The 15,491-nt window shown below is 63.1% G+C and overlaps 3 protein-coding genes across 5 annotated transcripts; 2 read left to right on the forward strand and 1 right to left on the reverse strand.

Moving 5' to 3' along the window:
* Window positions 1–332: 332 nt before the first annotated feature.
* On the reverse strand, window positions 333–7,875 carry PES1 (pescadillo ribosomal biogenesis factor 1). Of its 2 annotated transcripts, none has more exons than XM_033076145.2 (15): window positions 7,559–7,875; window positions 7,085–7,164; window positions 6,315–6,468; window positions 6,128–6,237; window positions 5,190–5,361; window positions 4,902–4,991; window positions 3,404–3,520; window positions 3,188–3,265; window positions 2,742–2,831; window positions 2,449–2,579; window positions 2,179–2,304; window positions 1,900–2,084; window positions 1,660–1,814; window positions 1,118–1,285; window positions 333–809 (listed from the first exon to the last, which is right to left on the reverse strand). In XM_033076145.2, the coding sequence occupies exons 1-15, from the start codon at window positions 7,580–7,582 to the stop codon at window positions 723–725; spliced, it is 1,767 nt and encodes a 588-aa protein (XP_032932036.1). In that variant the 5' UTR covers window positions 7,583–7,875; the 3' UTR covers window positions 333–722. The 2 variants fall into 2 exon arrangements, with proteins under 2 accessions (XP_032932036.1, XP_032932037.1); XM_033076146.1 differs by lacking the exon at window positions 7,559–7,875 and adding an exon at window positions 7,440–7,512.
* Window positions 7,876–8,747: 872 nt separating this feature from the next.
* Window positions 8,748–11,646, forward strand: TCN2 (transcobalamin 2). 2 transcript variants are annotated; one of them, XM_033076072.2, is made up of 10 exons: window positions 8,749–8,937; window positions 9,440–9,629; window positions 9,703–9,750; window positions 9,831–9,964; window positions 10,061–10,219; window positions 10,363–10,538; window positions 10,720–10,894; window positions 10,976–11,168; window positions 11,322–11,443; window positions 11,540–11,646. In XM_033076072.2, the coding sequence occupies exons 1-10, from the start codon at window positions 8,877–8,879 to the stop codon at window positions 11,599–11,601; spliced, it is 1,320 nt and encodes a 439-aa protein (XP_032931963.1). In that variant the 5' UTR covers window positions 8,749–8,876; the 3' UTR covers window positions 11,602–11,646. The 2 variants fall into 2 exon arrangements, with proteins under 2 accessions (XP_032931962.1, XP_032931963.1); XM_033076071.2 differs by having other exon boundaries at window positions 8,748–9,629.
* A 557-nt stretch (window positions 11,647–12,203) lies between these two features.
* On the forward strand, window positions 12,204–15,285 carry SLC35E4 (solute carrier family 35 member E4). Its single transcript, XM_033076073.2, has 2 exons — window positions 12,204–13,094; window positions 14,407–15,285. Exons 1-2 carry the CDS (start codon window positions 12,491–12,493, stop codon window positions 14,832–14,834), a joined length of 1,032 nt encoding a protein of 343 aa, XP_032931964.1. The 5' UTR covers window positions 12,204–12,490; the 3' UTR covers window positions 14,835–15,285.
* Window positions 15,286–15,491: the final 206 nt, after the last annotated feature.

Genomic DNA, 15,491 nt, shown 5'->3' on the forward strand with positions numbered 1-15,491 from the left:
CCTGAGCTCACTCCCTTCCAGAGGCTGTTACTCCCGAGATTGTGTCCCTACAGCAGCGCCAGGGCTGTCCTCCAAAAATTCCTCAGTGTGAGACAGAGCCTTCAGCACGTTTGGGGGCAAAGATGTGCCGACAAATGCCCTGAGACACCTTGTCCCAGCTGAGGTCTCCAAGGTGTTTTTGGGGGAAAACCCAGGACTGACAGATAACTGCTGATGCCAGGAACACATCTGACAGGATCAGCAGCCCTGGCCTCAGCTATGCATCTCCACATCCATCCACATCACATCCGGAGGAGCCTCCTCCAACCTAGGCAAAAGTAGCAGACAACATCACCAGGAAAGCGTCACCTTCTTTATTAAAAATAAAAATACAAGGGAATATGGTTTTCTGTGTGGATACTGGGAAGCAGCTCCAGGGTCTGCACTCCTCTGCCCCAGGGAGCTCCTGGGAGTCAGGCTTCAGCACCCAGGGCTGTGCAAATTCACAGACTGATCCCAGAGCTCTCCTTGGCCTCTTCTTCCTCACACAGAGGTGGCACAAGCATGGAGAGGACAGTCCTTGTAACACCAATTCCACAGAGAGGATCAGGGGAAAGGTAGAGCAGCAGGTGTATTTACAGATGGGAAATGTATCAAATACAACATTTCTGTCCCAGGAGCAAAGCCAAGGGTTTTCCACCCAAAAGCAACAGTGGAAAACCATCCAGGAACCCCTGGGCCCGTCATGCTTGTCGCGCCTTCTTCTTCTTCTTCTTCTGCTCCTTGAGGGCTGCATCATGGGCTTTCCTCTTCTCAGCCAGTTTGTTGGCCTGAGGAGAGACCCCCCAAGACCCTCAATCAGAGCAGGACAGGGGCTGCAACCCCTCAGTCCCACTGAAGCTCCAGGTGCATGTGGAGGATGGACCCAATGCCACCGGGAGCAGAGGTGGGATACAGAGAGCGGCCGCAGGAGTCACGGCCCTGAGGGGGCACAGGGAACTCTGCCCCACCATGGGGCAGCCTGAGGACACTGGGAGGGACCTCAACACCTTCACCAGGGACACGGAAGAGTGGAAGGAGCAAGTGGGTTTGGGAAGAGCCCATCCCAGGATGTAGGTAAGGGGCCCAGTCTCCATACCTCACGGATTTTGCGCTTCTTCCCAAACATGATCTTCTTGTAGAGGTACTTCTCCCTCTTCTTCATCATCATGATGGCCAAGCGCTTCTCCTCACTCTGCTGCTCCTGCTCTAGGCGCTGCTTGTCCTCCACCCGCACCTTCCCTGCCGTCACCTTCACAGGAAGGACCTGTGGGGAGCCAGAGAGCTCAGGACACCAGGAACCCACCCACCTTGTACAGGGATAGAGGCATTTCCAGTCCTTTCACTGCGGGCTAGGGAGAGCCACAGCTCCCTCTGGCCCTGCGGCAGGCCCTGACAGGAATTGGAGCTGCAGCTCATGAATGTGGGGCCAGGAGCACCCCTGAAGTGTGCAAGGCCAGGCTAGACAGGGCTTGGAACAAGCTGGGACAGTGGGAGGTGTCCCTGCCCATGGCAGGGGGCAGAACAAGATGAACTTCAAGACCCCTCCCAACCAAACCGTTTGAGTATCCCACTGGTCCCAGGACAGGGGCACCCCTCAGCAGGGACAGTGACACTGGAGCTGCCTCCATGGGCTCCCACCTTGTTGCTCTGAGTGCTCTGAGTCTTCTGCTCTTCCATTTTCTGTAATTTCATCTCCTCTTCTTTTTCAGACTCATCTTCCTCTTCTTCTTTGTCATTGTCACCTTCCTCTTCCTCCTCTTCTTCCTCCTCCTCCTCCTCTTCACTCTCTTCATCTACAATTAGACACCACCGTTACCCTTGGGACGCTCTGGAGCAGGCAGAGCCCAGCTCCCAAACCCCTCCGAGGGCACCCAGCACCTGGATTCTCTCCCCTCTGCAGGGCCAGCAGCTTCAGCTTCTCGGGAGGAACGTAGTCACCCTCCTTCTCCGTCACGAAGGGTGAAAGGTGCGGGGGCAGCAGGACCCCAGGGAAATAATCAGCCACAGGCAGGCACAGCTTGGCATTGACAGAGTCAAAAACCCACTGGGGCTGCAGGTAGTACCTGGGTGAGGAAGAGGGGTCCCACCTCAGGCTCTGGAGCCCATGGGACAGCTCTGGGAGGGCTGTTCTTGGGAGGGCACCCCTGCCTTACCCACCTGCCAACCACCTGTTTGTCCAGGTGGGGCCGGTCGATGATGTGGTGGGTGATGGACGGGTCGGTGGCCTCGTAGGTGGCACCGATGCACAGGGACTTGTCCCAGGACACCTGGCCCCCAAAGCACCTGTGGGCAACACCACCAAAGAGTCAGGCAGGCAGGCGGGACCCTCAGGGTCACCCCACCCACAGGACATTGGGTGGGTTGCCCCCAAAAGTCCTGCCAGAGGGGGAGGCCAGGGCTGCTGAGGCTCTCGTGCCCACCACGCACCGGATGACAAAGGCCAGCGGCTCCCGCGGCACCTCCCTGTTGAGGAAGAAGCGCAATCCCTCAAAGAGCTTCTTGTGCTTCTCCAGAGCCTCCTGCTCCTTCTTCTTGGCATCCATCAGCTCTGCTGTCTCCTGCTCAGAGCAAAGCCCTCAGCCTCCTCCCCACACACAGCCCTTGCCAAGCCTCCCTTGGCAAAGGGGGCGGGTCTCAAGAGCTGTCCCCAAACTGCCAGCCTGGGCAGAGGACATGATCCCCTAAGGATCCTGGGAATGACCCCCTAACCAGGGTCTTACCCCCTCCACAGGGAATTCATCCATCTCCACCTCATCCTCGTGGGTTGGAGCCACTGCCCGGGCCAGGCTAGCGCTCAGACCTGAGAGCTTCTGCAGGCAGAGGACACAGAGTCACATCCAGGGAGTGGGAAAAGGGGCAGCCCCACGGGGGAAGGGGATTTCTCAGAGCAAGAGGCCAGAAGATACAGGGCCTGGACCGAATCCAGCCTCCTCCAGGCACTATGACCAGCATGGGGGGGTCTCTGGCCATGGAAGAGGACACTGGTGGTGCCTGAGGCCAAGCCCAGCTCTGCCTTACAGGAACAGGAGTTTGGGATCAGCCTCCTCCACCCTGCAGCCCCCTCCACCCCGTCTCTGTCCTTCGGTGCCACACCAGATGGGCTGCGGGCAGCACATGAAGGCCACACACTGTCCCCATGGATCACAATGCCAGCAGTGTCCCTCACCTCCAGGTAGCTCTCTGAATCCATTGCATACTCCTTGCCCTCTGCAGGCTTCAGCTCATCCTCAGCCTGGCTGTCGATCTGGGAAGGAAAAGGGGTGTGGTGGCAGCTCCCATAAACAGACATCCCAAAAATCCCTCATTTCCACCCTCCCTCCCACCAATCCGGGTTGCCACTGTTGCAGGGTGGGACACAGTGACCGTGGGGTGGTGGCCTCACCTTGGGGGGGTACACCAGGTTCAGGGATTGGTAGAGACGGAAGTTGACGAAGCCCAGGAGAGTGGTGTAGAACTCGGTGAAGGTGGCCATGACCCGGTAATCCACATCTGTGGGGTGCTGCCAGCACACGAGGAGACACAGAGATAAAGGATCCCTCTCTACAGGGTCCAACCCCTCCCACAGGAAGGAGGACCACATAACATTCCCATATAGGAAGGGACCTACAGGATCATCCAGCCCAGTCCCTGTCCCTGCCCAGACCCCCCAACAATCCCACCCTGCCCATCCCTGGCAGCGCTGTCCAAACGCTCCTGGAGCTCTGGCAGCCTCGGGGCCGTGCCCATTCCCTGGGGAGCCTGGGCAGTGCCAGCACCCTCTGGGGGAGGGAAGAACCTTTCCCTGAGCTCCAGCCTGAGCCTGGGCAGTGCCAGCACCCTCTGGGGGGAGGGAAGAACCTTTCCCTGAGCTCCAGCCTGAGCCTGGGCAGTGCCAGCACCCTCTGGGGGAGGGAAGAACCTTTCCCTGAGCTCCAGCCTGAGCCTGGGCAGTGCCAGCACCCTCTGGGGGAAGAACTCTTTCCTAAAATCCAACCTAAACATGCCTCAATCGCAGAGATGTCACAGCCACCACGAGACCCGGGGCAGGGAGAACTCTGCAGGCTTCCCCCAGAGTCCTGCTGCAACCCCTCCATGCTTGGGTACATGGAACACTTCATCCCATCACAGATGGGGACCTTGGGGTTTGGTCCAGGGAATCCAACTCTTCAAGGTGAAGAGTGCAGGGTATGGTAGAGCTGGGCAAAAGCAGGACAAGGACAATGACAAGGGACAATAGCTTTTCCCCTGAGAGCGGCCAGGGTTAGATGAGATTCTGGGAAGGAATTCCTCCCTGTGAGGGTGGGGAGGCCCTGGCACAGGGAAGCTGTGGCTGCCCCATCCCTGAACTGTCCAAGGCTTAGAGCTACCTAGTACAGTGGAAGGTATCCTTGTCTATGGCAGGGTTAGAATGGGATGGGCTTTAAGGACCCTTCCAATTCAAAACATTCTGATTCAGAACCATAAAACCATAAAGCCTCCATCCAACTGTGCTCAGCCCTGGAAAGCCCAAGAGTGAATTGAAAGCACCCTGTGTTGCCTGTGACCTCTTGCAAAGGCTCAGCACAGTGGGGACCTCCTCTTGCCCTGCTGCCTGAGGTACACAGCAGAACCCCTTGGGGAGGCTGCAGGATCTGACTCATCCTTTTCCTCCTCTCCACTGCTCCTGCAGGTTAATCTTTAATGGCTGATAAAGGAGCAAATTAATGATTGAGGATATGAGGGACTGGGGAGACTGGTACAGGCAGCCCCAGGGGATCCCAAGCTGACAGAGGGCTGTGTCCCCAAGTGCCTCTGCAGCCAGGCCCTGTGGTGTCACTACAGGCTGGGCACAGCCTCATCTGTCCTGGGATGGTTCCTCACCCCTTCCCTGGTGACCCCCCGGGCTCTTCCCAGGTACTCACGTCGTGGGCGAAGGCGTAGGGGGTGATCCAGGTGATGGGTTGCCCCAGCACCTCTGCCTGGTAGTAGATGCCCTTGATGGAGAGGAACACCTGGCAGCACAGAGCAAAGGCTCAGTGGGAGGAAGGCTGCTGTGTCCCTGTCATTGTCACCCTCCCCCCAGCAGGAGGTTCCTCAGGGAGCATCAGACCCCAGTGGGACCCCTGCTGTGACATCCCAGCGGCTTCCAGTGCCCAAAGCCAGCACCCCAGAGCCCCAGGCAGGGGGCCTGACCCTTGCCCTGCTCACACCTTGCGCAGGGAGCGGGAGGCGATGACGTAGTTCTGGAACTCCACGGCCAGGCGCCGGCACAGCTGGATGGTCTGGACGTGGCACTTGCCCGTGCGGGGGAAGGTGGAGAACAGGAAGCACATGGACAGGGCATCGTCCAGGTCCCGCAGGGCGTCTATGAACGTGGGGTACCTGTGCCCAGGTGGGGGACAAGAGGGGGTCACACCCAGCCCCAGAGTCCTGCAAAAGCTGCTGGGGCTGGGGGAAGACCCCAAGCGAGAAAGGCATGGGAACTGTGCAGCATCCACCTCCACACTGTAGCAGAGTTGGTCACAGAATGATGGAATATTCTGGTTTAGGAGGGGACCCACAAGGATTATGGGTTTTCCTCCCTCCTGTGTCCCCTCCTTGCTCACTGTGACCAAACTCACCAAAGCCTTGGCAGCATTAACCCCACATCAGCCCTCTGAGGAAAACACCCCACAGAGGGAGCAGGGGAGTTCCCTGTTTTCTCTTGGACCAGGATGGCCAGGTATCCCCTGCTCTCTCATTCCTTCTTCTCCAACCCAAAGACACAAAATTCCATCAATAACTCCAGAAATTACGAGGTGGATTCCCAGAGAGGGATAAGATACGGTGAAAAATCAGGGAATTCCAGGATGGCTTAGGTTGGCAGAGACCTTAAAGCTCATCCTGTGCCACCTCTGCCATGGCCAGGAACACCTCCCACTAGCCCAGGGTGCTCTCCTGGAGCCCCTTGCAGCCCTAGAAGGGGCTCTGAGGTCTCCCTGGATACTTCTCTAGGTGAGCCCCCCCAGCTCTCCCAGCCTGGCTCCAGAGCAGAGGGGCTCCAGCCTTTGAAGCACATCCATGGGCTCCTCTGGACTCTCTCTAGCAGCACCAGGTCCTTCCTGTGCTGAGCCCTGGGCTCCAGGTAGCTCTGCCAGGGCTGCCTCACCTCTCCTTGACGATGTGGTCGAGTTTGTAGGTGGGTTTGTTGTCCTTCAGCCGCTCTACAGTGCCCCACTCGCTCTTCCCGTATGCCTTCCGGAGCTTCCGGACAAATACCTGGGCACAGGACAGGAGGATGTGGGGGCTCTGTGGCACAGGACGAGCCCCAGGGGCCCCCTGGGTGGGATAATCACCTTGTATTCCCGGAATTTGTTGACAATGGGCTCATGGAGCAGGAATTTGATGTCCTTGAGCAGGTAGAAGGTCCTGGGGGCGGTGGAGCCCTTGTTCACCTTCTTCTTGTGCTTGGGCTCGTGGGGGTAAATCCCCTTGAGGATGCAGAGGCGCCTGGGGATGTGGACAGGGCTGGGACACGGGGGCCACAGCACCTCTGTGTCCCCTGGCACACCCCAGGCCCTTCCATTGGAGGGGGAACCCCAAACTTGGCAGTCTAAAACCCAGGACACTGCTCCATGACCCCGAGGGAAAGGGAAACTCCACCCCTTGGAGAGGAGCTCAGGGTATCCCACAGCCACCCACACCTCCAGCACACAGACCTCAGTCCCTTAGCTCCCCTAAGGGGGACCTGGGGCTCCCAGGAGGCTAAGGGGGGGTGATCAGTGGGGTCTGGATGGACAGGGTTCAGGGGTTCTGGGCACCTCGGGAGAGGTAGGAGAGCTATGTGGTCTGAGGGTATTTTACGGGTCCTGGGGACCGGGAGCGGGGTGTTTAGGCTGTCCCGGGGGGAGTTCAGAGGGTCTGCGAGGGAGTTCGGGGTACCGGGATTTAGGGAGGCCCGGGACCACCCCACAGATCAACCACGGGATCCATCCCCCACTGCTCCCCTGGGTGGGTACCAGGAATCCTGGGGGAGTTCAAGGGGACGGGAACTCAGGGTGTAGGGCCACCTGAAGGGGGAGGGGGGTCTCAGGGGCTCCGGGGAGTTCTGGGGTCCCGGGTGCACCTGAAGTCGGGCAGGCTCAGCTGCAGCTTCTTCCGCGCCCGGTTCCGAGTGATGTAGTTGGTGGCGGCTCCGCGCTCATACTGGGGAGAGACGGGAGTGTTGGAGGGAGCTCGGGGGTGCTGAGAGGACCCCCACAGCGGGCCCGGGGCCACCGGGACTCCTGGAAGTGGAGAGGGAGAAACGGGACCCGGGGGATGGGGGGCTGGAAGCGGACACCATGCACGGCCAGCGCGGGAGACAGGAGCGGATTCAGGCACCGGGAGAGAGGACGAGCACCACTGCCAGGGAGGGCTGCAGGGGCACGACACGGCCGGAGGGGTGTCACCGGCACCGGAACGGGGGAGCAGCCATGCACCGACACCGGGAGAGGGCAGGGAAGAGGGGGAGGAACGGAACGGGAAGACACCGGGCGGCAGGTACAGGCCCCAGGAGCGTGACCGCGGCTGAAAGGAGGGGTCGGGAAGGACCCGGTACCTTCTTCTTCTCCAGCCCACCCATGGCTCCACCGCCGCCGCCGCCACGTGTCCCCGCTCAATGCAGGACCCCGCGCTGCTCGCGTGCCCGCCTGCGCCCGCGACCGGGCCTGCGCACACCAGAGAGACCTGCGGTGGGCACAAGGGCAGCACGGACACCGAGAACAACGCAGGCAGAACGAGTGGTGCAGGCAGAGAGAGCGGCGCGGGCCAGCCGGGGCAGGTGGCAGAAAGGGAGTCAGTCAGGCGCGCCGGAGGCAGCCCAAAGCCCTAGCAGAAGGGGTCCTGAGGCGCAGAGCACACTGAGATATTGCGGTGTCGCGTAGGGCATGCCGGGATATAGCGCGGCAGGGATGGCGCGAAGTACGTTGGGATATACCGAGGCGTACTAGAGCTGAATGCACAGGGGCGGGGCTGCGCAGGGCACGCCGGGACATAATGAGGCCGCGGTGGCGTAGGGCACGCTGGGATATAGTGAGGCAGAGTTGTCCGGAGCACGCCGGGAAACACCCTGGCGGATCTGCGCGGGGCATGCCGGGATATAGCGAGTCAGGAGGGGCGGGCTGGAGGGTCCGGCTTGGGCTCGGGGTCCGCTCGGAAGCCGGAGTCGCTGCCGCGGGTCCCTGCCTGGGCCTGCGGGTCCCGCTGCTCTCCTGTGGTCCCTGGCGCTACAGTACGGATCGCAGGCACCGGCCTGGGGTGCTTGGCCTGTGAGACCCTCAGCCGGGCGGGTGTCTGGGGAACACCCGGGCACGGGGGGTCTCGGTGGCAGGGCGGCCCCCAGGTCTGGGCACCAGCACTGCCTCGGGATCCCCTCCTGGGCTCCGGGGATCCGCTGCTGTGCCTCAGGACTCCACGTCCCCCCGGCAGAGGGGTTTTACCTCTTGGGGCTCAGGACCCCCACAACCCCTGGCTTTAGGGATTTATGTTTTGGGGTTCGTGCCCCCTCCCCGCTTATTCCTCGGCTCCCGGGTGGCGCTGATCGATCTCCATTTTCTCAATTAAATCGTAGTTCGAGGCGAGCATGGGCATTCTCGTTTCTAAAGGAGCCGCATTTCACCTGTGTCTATTTTTGGCTGTGACCGCCGGTGTTGACCCCAGCAGCAGCACCTCGGGTCAGGGTGTCCCGGGCTGCCCGGGGGGGCCAAAGTTCTCGGCTAAAGTTCTGCCCCGTTTGTGCTGACTCGGCCCCGCTGTGCGGAAGCGGCCTCGCCACAGCTTCCTGTGCTGTCCCCGCTCCCGGCCCTGCTCATCCTGCCGCTCCCGGCTGTCCGGCGGGGCTGTGCCTGTCCCCCCGTGTCCCCCTGGCCCGCTCCAGCATGTGGCTGCCGCTCGTCCTGCTGCTGTTGCTGCCCGCGGTCCTGCCCGCCCGGTGCTGCGGTGAGTGCGGCCCCGGCCCCAAATTGCCCGGGACCCCCTGAGCTCGGGGGAGGTCCCCGAGGAGCGGGGCTGGGAGTGATGAGCCCCATCTCCAGACCCTCGGACGGCGACTCCTGGCAGTTCTCGGTGACCATTTCTCCGGGGCTCAGATCCCCACAATCCAGCCCCTGCAAGTCCCTCCCCTGCCCAGAGCCAGCCCGTGCCCCCCACCCCTCCATGGGTCCCTGGGGACAGGGGTGTCACCCCAGCCCCCTGCCACCCCCTCGGGTTCTCTGGGCTCCTGCTCCACGTCGCGTCTCTTTGTTTCTTCCTCTCTTTTTTGGTGGGAAATCTGAAGGTTATGGGATTTGGGGGGATGCGGAGGGTGTGGGTTGCACAGAGGCGTGGGTGCTGGGGCACCGCACAGCTTTGAGGGGTCTGTGGAGCTGCAGGGCCATGCCTGGGGTGGGTCTCGGCCCTCTCGTGCCCCCTGACCTGCGCTGCCTCTCCCCGGCCGGGGCAGAGGTCCCGGAGGGCTCTGCGGGTGCCGTGCGGGCACTGAGTGCGCGGCTGCTGGGGCTGGCGGGGGACCCCGCGCGGGACCCCGACCCCTCCGTGTACCTGGCCCTGCGCCTGGCCCGCGAGCATGACCCGCAGCTGGAGCAGCGGTACCTGGAGCGGCTGCAGGACGCATTCCGGCACCCCTATGGCAGGTGGGTCCCTGCGGGTCCCCCATGGGCCTTTGGGGCTGCCCCTGTCCCCCATGCTGACGCCCTGTCCCCGCAGGAGCCTGCAGGCCCACGGCCACTCCCGGTGGAATGCTGAGCACAGCACGTATGTGTGGGTGTCCTGGGGTCCCTTCAGGGCAGGTGACACCTCAGGCAGTGTCCTGGGAGGTGACCGGTGCCTTGCAGGAGCGTGGCAGAGCCCCCGCAGACGGGGAGGCTGGCACTGTACCTGCTGGGGCTGCGGGCCACCTGTCCCTCACCCCATTCCCATCGCACGCTGGTGACGTGGCTCAAGTACTATCTGGAGGAAGACTGGATAGGTGAGCGTGTCCCTGCGGGGTGAGTTCCCACTTGGCACCTACATGTCCAGCTGTGAGGCAGCGGCTCAGCCCAGTGACGCCGCACGTTGTCCCCAGGCTCCTGGCAGGACGGCCACCCCCTCACCACTTACTACCAGTACGGGCTGGGCATGCTGGCGCTGTGTGTGCACCACAAGCGGGTGCGGGAGGGGGTGATCCGGCGGCTCCTCACGGCCCAGAACTATGGAAAGCTCGGGCACCATGGCAATCTTGTGGGTAAGGGCCCGTGGGCACAGGTGGTGGCACCCTGGCATGTGTGTGACTCCAGGGTGACACTGGGGTGTCCCTGCAGACACCAGGGCCGTGGTGGCACCCTGGCATGTGTGTGACTCCAGGGTGACACTGGGGTGTCCCTGCAGACACCAGGGCCGTGGTGGCACTGGCCTTCACCTGCCTGGAGCAGAGGAGGTTGGTGGACACCGACCTGGCGGCCGAGCTCCGGGTGGCCGCACACAGTGTGAACAGGGGCCTGGCCGAGATCCAGGGCTCCAACGGCATCATTGGCAACATCTACAGCACCCCATGGGCCCTGCAGGTGGGTGTCACCTGAGGGGACATCTGGGCTGGCACTGGGAAGGGGCATGGCAGGAAGTGGGTGCAGATGTGGGTGCCCAGGCAGGAGCAGCTGCCTCAGGGCAGGTGATGCTCAGCAGTGCAGTTCTCAGGTGTCCAACTCTCCTCCCTCTTCCCACCACCTCCATCCCTTCCTGTCCCAGGTGTTCCTGGCCACAGGCACGTGCCAGACGGAGTCAGCGTTCAGCCAGGGCATGGCTGCACTGCTGGAGAACCTGGAAGCCTTTGGCACTGCTGCCACCATGGCCCAGGTGCTGCCGGTGCTGCACGGCCGCTCCTACCTGGACATTGCCTCCATGCACTGCCAAGACGAGCCAGGTAGGAGCCAGGGGTAACAGGACTGGGGTTAGTGTCACCACAGTGGCTGGGTGTCACCTGTGCCCTGGTGGCTTCTCGCAGGCACGCTGACACCCCTGGACATGGAGCCCCTGGCTGAGGTGCCGGGGAACAAGATGGTGCAGCTGGTGGTGGAGTGTCCCCTGCCCTGGTGCTATGAGCTCCGGCTCTACGACCGCCCTGTGCTGGTACCCGCCTCCGCCTCCCTCCTGGACGTGCTCCAGGCGGCTACTGCCCTGAAGCCCCATATCTTCAAGTATGTGGGGGTCACGCTGTGGTGGCCACATGCCCTGCACCTGTGCCCTGTGCCGGACTCACTCCAGTTCCCACTGCACAGCTCCCTTGGGAGCAGCTCTGTACCAGTGGAGGTCAGACCCTCAGCCCCCTGACCCTGCTGTGTCACCCCCAGGTTCCACACTCAGGACACTCCCCAGGGCCCCTTCCTGACCCAGGTGCTGGGGCTGGAGGCCCGGCAGGAGAAGCGGAACTACTGGCAGCTCCTGACGGCGCCCGACACGCCCCTGCAGATGGGTGAGTGGTGGGTGGGGGTCCCTGGGGAGGTGGCAGGGGTCCCCTGCAGCCCCACAGCTGCTGTCTCACCCCAAACTGTTGTCCCTCTCTCCACAGGTATCGCTGACTACAGACCCAAAGATGGGGAGACCCTCATTCTGCGCCTCAGCGAGTGGTAGAGGGTGGGGGTTGATGGCAATGAAACCCCCACTGTGGGCACAGGACCTGCCGGCTCCCTGCCTCCTGCTTTCCATGGGCCAGCACTCCAAATCTGCCAGGGGCTGGAGGACGGGACATACACCGTGCCCTTTGTCCTGCAGGTGCAGGACACCTCCAGTCCTCCAGTCCTGGTCTCACTCGGGAATGGGGCAGGTGACCGCTGGGAACAGCCGGTTTTGGGGTGTCCAAGCATTTTTGGGGCGGCCAAAGATTTGGGGAGTCCGAGTCAGTGCTGCTCATCCTCTGCAAGGTGTCAGCTAGGATGCTCCTCCCCTGTAAGCCCCGGGGGGGTACTGAGCCCCCACTGTCCTCGGGCTCGGGGACCGCGGTGCCCGAGGGGGACCCTCAGGTGTGCCCAAATCTGCGTGATTCCCCTTGGAGTTTAATCCCCTCCAAAACCACCGGGGCAGCGGCGGTTTGGGGCCCGGATCGGGGGGGAGCGGGGATCGGGCGGGGTCTTGGAGGCGGCCCCGCTGTCACCACGGAGCGACCGCACGGTGACGAGGGCCAGGGCTGGCCGCCGGCCCCCCGGGTGTGTCCCCGGTGCCCGTGCCCGCCGTGCCCCGCCCGCCCGGCAGTGACGCGGTGCCTTCGCAGGGAGGAGCCTCCGCCCTCCCTCCCGCCATCGCCAAACTTTCCCGGGGACCCGGCCGGCGCCGCCGCCTCCCCGGCACATGGCACCGCCACCTCGGCACTGAGCACCGCCAGCACCCCCGGCCGGGCCACGCCACCGCAGGGAACGGGGACACCGCCGCTGTCACCGCCGCTGTCACCGCCACCCATCGCGGGGCTCTGGGGAGGACGGGGCAGAGCGGCGAGCGGCGGCCGGAGGCAGCGGAGCCGGTGGCCATGTGCCCGCGGTCGCGGCGGGGCGATGAAGCTGCGATGAGCACGGCGGGCGGGGGCGGCCTGCGGCCCTGGAAGCCCGACCCGGGGCAGGCGGGCGGGGGGCGGCCCGGGCCGGGGCCGGGGCTGCCGCTGACCCTCAGCGTGCTGGCCTGGCTGGGCACCGGCACCACCATGGCCGGCCTCAACAAGTGGATCTTCGCGGCGCACGGGTTCCGCTACCCGCTGCTGCTCTCGGCGCTGCACATGCTGTCCGGCGTGGCCGTGGGCTACCCGCTGGGCTGGGCACGGCCCCCGGGCCCCCGGCCCCGCGCCAGGATCTACCTGCTCAGCCTCACCTTCTGCACCAGCGTGGCCCTGGGCAACCTGGGCCTGAGCTACGTGCAGCTGGACGTGGCCCAGGCCGTGGCCACCACCACGCCGCTGGTGACGCTGGTGCTGGGGGTGCTGTGGGGCCGGCGGCCGCACCCGCTGCAGTTCTGGGCCATGGGGCCGGTGTGTGCCGGGGCCGCCTGCAGCATCGCCGGCGGGCTCTGCTTCTCCCAGCCCGGCTGCGGCTTCCTCCTGGCCGCCACCGTGCTCCGCGCCCTCAAGTCCATCCAGCAGAGTAAGTGCCGCCTGTCTCTGTCCTGCATGTCTGCCTGCCCCTGGCACGGCCCCTGGGACATGGGAGTGCTGGTGTCACCTCGGTGCCACCGCCGGTGCTGGGGGTTCTCCCTGCTCGCCCTGCCACCCACTGTGCACCCTGGTGTCACCCCAGCCCCAGTGCCACCCCACCCTATCACTGGTATCACCCCAGTGCCACTTGTGCTGGTGACGCTGCCTAGCCACAGTGTCACCCCAAACACGGTGGCACTCACTCGGGCTCCCAGTTTCATCCCAGCCCTGGTGCCACCCTCGTATCACTGCAGCCCCAGTGCCACCCCTTGACTACTCTGTTTTCTGTTGCCGCCCCAGAGCCACCCTTGCCCCTCTCAGGGCTGTGTCGTACTCGTGGCCTTGAGGTGTCGTGACTTTGGTTTGTCAGTGATGACACCATTAGTGTCCCTGCGCTGTCCTTGGACCATGGGGGGTAGAAGTGCCCCGGCTCGGCACAGGGTCACCCAGCCTTTCCCATCCCTGTGGGCTGCTGGACTCCTACGAGTCCCCCCTTCCCGAGGACTCTAGTAGCCGTGGTGCCACCTGGGCCGTGGTGTCCTTGGCAAGTGGCAGCAAGGAGCCAGCTGGAATGTTTTTGGCTGGGAAGAGAGCATTTCCTCTGGAGCCTGTGGGGCACCCTGGGGACAGGCTCTGGCATGGGGCCCTGTGCCCACCCCAAGGTCTCCATGGCTGTACTGGGGTGCTGAGACCCCGCCAAGGGACACCACTGGTCATTGTGCCACTGCCCTATCATCTTGCAACCCCCAGTGGGACATGGACAGTGGCCCTGAGGAGAATAGGGTAGACAGGCGTGTCTGTGTGGCAGCCAGCCCTGCTGTGCCTGCTGTCCCCACTGTCCTCAGATGACCTGGAGGGGGGGACAGCTGGGAGGGCTGCCCTATCCAACTCCCCTTGTGGCACTCTGACCCCAAACACAGGCACCCTTGAAAGCAGACACCCTCTGAATCAGGGCATCCCCAAAGTGGGACACCCCGTGAACCAGGGCACCCCTAAACCAAGGAATCTCAGAAATGAAGGATTCCTGAATTCCTGAACAGACGCGTCCAAACCAGGGAACCTCTAAACTGGGACTCCCTGAGACCAGGGCACCCCAGCCCATGGAAGGAACTGCCCCCCCTCATTTCCCCCTTCCCAGTGACGTTTGGCATTTCTTTACTGCTTGGTCTCGTGTTGGTGGGTGTCTCCTGTGGGTGCTGGGTGTTCCTGCGGCAGGTGGGTGTTCCCGTGGGATGCCCACTGACTGTCTCCTGTCCCCCCAGGTGTGCTGCTACAGGAGGATGGTCTGGACGCGCTGTCCCTGCTCGGCCTGACGTCCCTGCCCAGCTTCGTGCTGCTGTTTGGGGCAGCCGTGGCGCTGGAGTTGGGCCCCTCGTGGCAGGGCGTCCTTCGCCCCGACGCCGCGCTCTGGGGCTGCGTCCTGCTCAGCTGCCTGGGCTCCGTGCTCTACAACCTGGCCACCTCCTGCCTCCTATCCCTCACCTCGGCCCTCACGTTGCACCTCCTGGGCAGCCTCACCGTGGTGGGCAACCTGCTGCTGTCACGACTGCTGTTTGGCACACGGCTGGGCGCGCTGGGCTACGCTGGCGTGGCGCTGACGCTGGCGGGGATGGTGCTGTACCACCAGCCCCGGCTCCTGGCCGCCTGCTGGGGCCTGCGTGGGCTGCGGCGGCACCCACGCCACGAGTAGGGACCCGTGGAGGGGGTTGGGGCCAGGAGGGCTCTGGGGCAGTGCTGTGCCAGTGTGTGTGAGTCTGCACATGCTGTGCCTGTGACTCTGTGTATGTGTGTCAGTGTGCACGGCTCTGTGTGCACACAGGAGCACACACGTGTCAGTGTGCATGGATCTGTGTGCATACACAGGAGCACACACATGTCAGTGTGCATGGCTCTGTGTGCACACAGGAGCACACACATGTCAGTGTGCATGGCTCTGTGTGCCCACACAGGAGCACACACGTGTCAGTGTGCATGGCTCTGTGTGCCCACACAGGAGCACACACGTGTCAGTGTGCATGGCTCTGTGTGCACACACAGGAGCACACATGTGTCAGTGTGCACGGCTCTGTGTGCACACAGGAGCACACAAGTGTCTGTGCACGGCTCTGTGTGCACACAGGAGCACACACGTGTCAGTGTGCACGGCTCTGTGTGCACACACAGGAGCACACACGTGTCAGTGTGCACGGCTCTGTGTGCACACACAGGAGCACACACGTGTCAGTGTGCATTGCTGCATGCTGTGTGGTTTCTGGTGTGCCCAGATGTGAGTGTACACATCCTGCTTTGCACAGTGTCTGTGTGTGCTGGTGTGCACAGCACTGTGCATGTGCTGATGTGCACAGGT

The sequence above is a fragment of the Catharus ustulatus genome, chromosome 18 (assembly GCF_009819885.2).
Source record: "Catharus ustulatus isolate bCatUst1 chromosome 18, bCatUst1.pri.v2, whole genome shotgun sequence".
NCBI classification, from domain to species: Eukaryota; Metazoa; Chordata; class Aves; order Passeriformes; family Turdidae; genus Catharus; species Catharus ustulatus.

Coding starts and splice junctions, on each gene's coding strand:
- SLC35E4 (XM_033076073.2), top strand. CDS start 12,491: ATGTGCCCGCGGTCGCGGCGGGGCGATGAAGCTGCGATGAGCACGGCG. Junction 13,095..14,406: donor CCTCAAGTCCATCCAGCAGA/GTAAGTGCCGCC, acceptor CTGTCCCCCCAG/GTGTGCTGCTACAGGAGGAT.
- PES1 (XM_033076145.2), bottom strand. CDS start 7,582: ATGGGTGGGCTGGAGAAGAAGAAG. Junction 7,165..7,558: donor GTGGGCTGGAGAAGAAGAAG/GTACCGGGTCCT, acceptor GTCTCTCCCCAG/TATGAGCGCGGAGCCGCCAC. Junction 3,266..3,403: donor ACCTGGTGTACCCCCCCAAG/GTGAGGCCACCA, acceptor TTTCCTTCCCAG/ATCGACAGCCAGGCTGAGGA.
- TCN2 (XM_033076071.2), top strand. CDS start 9,016: ATGAGCCCCATCTCCAGACCCTCGGACGGCGACTCCTGGCAGTTCTCG. Junction 9,630..9,702: donor TTCCGGCACCCCTATGGCAG/GTGGGTCCCTGC, acceptor CTGTCCCCGCAG/GAGCCTGCAGGCCCACGGCC. Junction 11,169..11,321: donor CTGAAGCCCCATATCTTCAA/GTATGTGGGGGT, acceptor TGTCACCCCCAG/GTTCCACACTCAGGACACTC.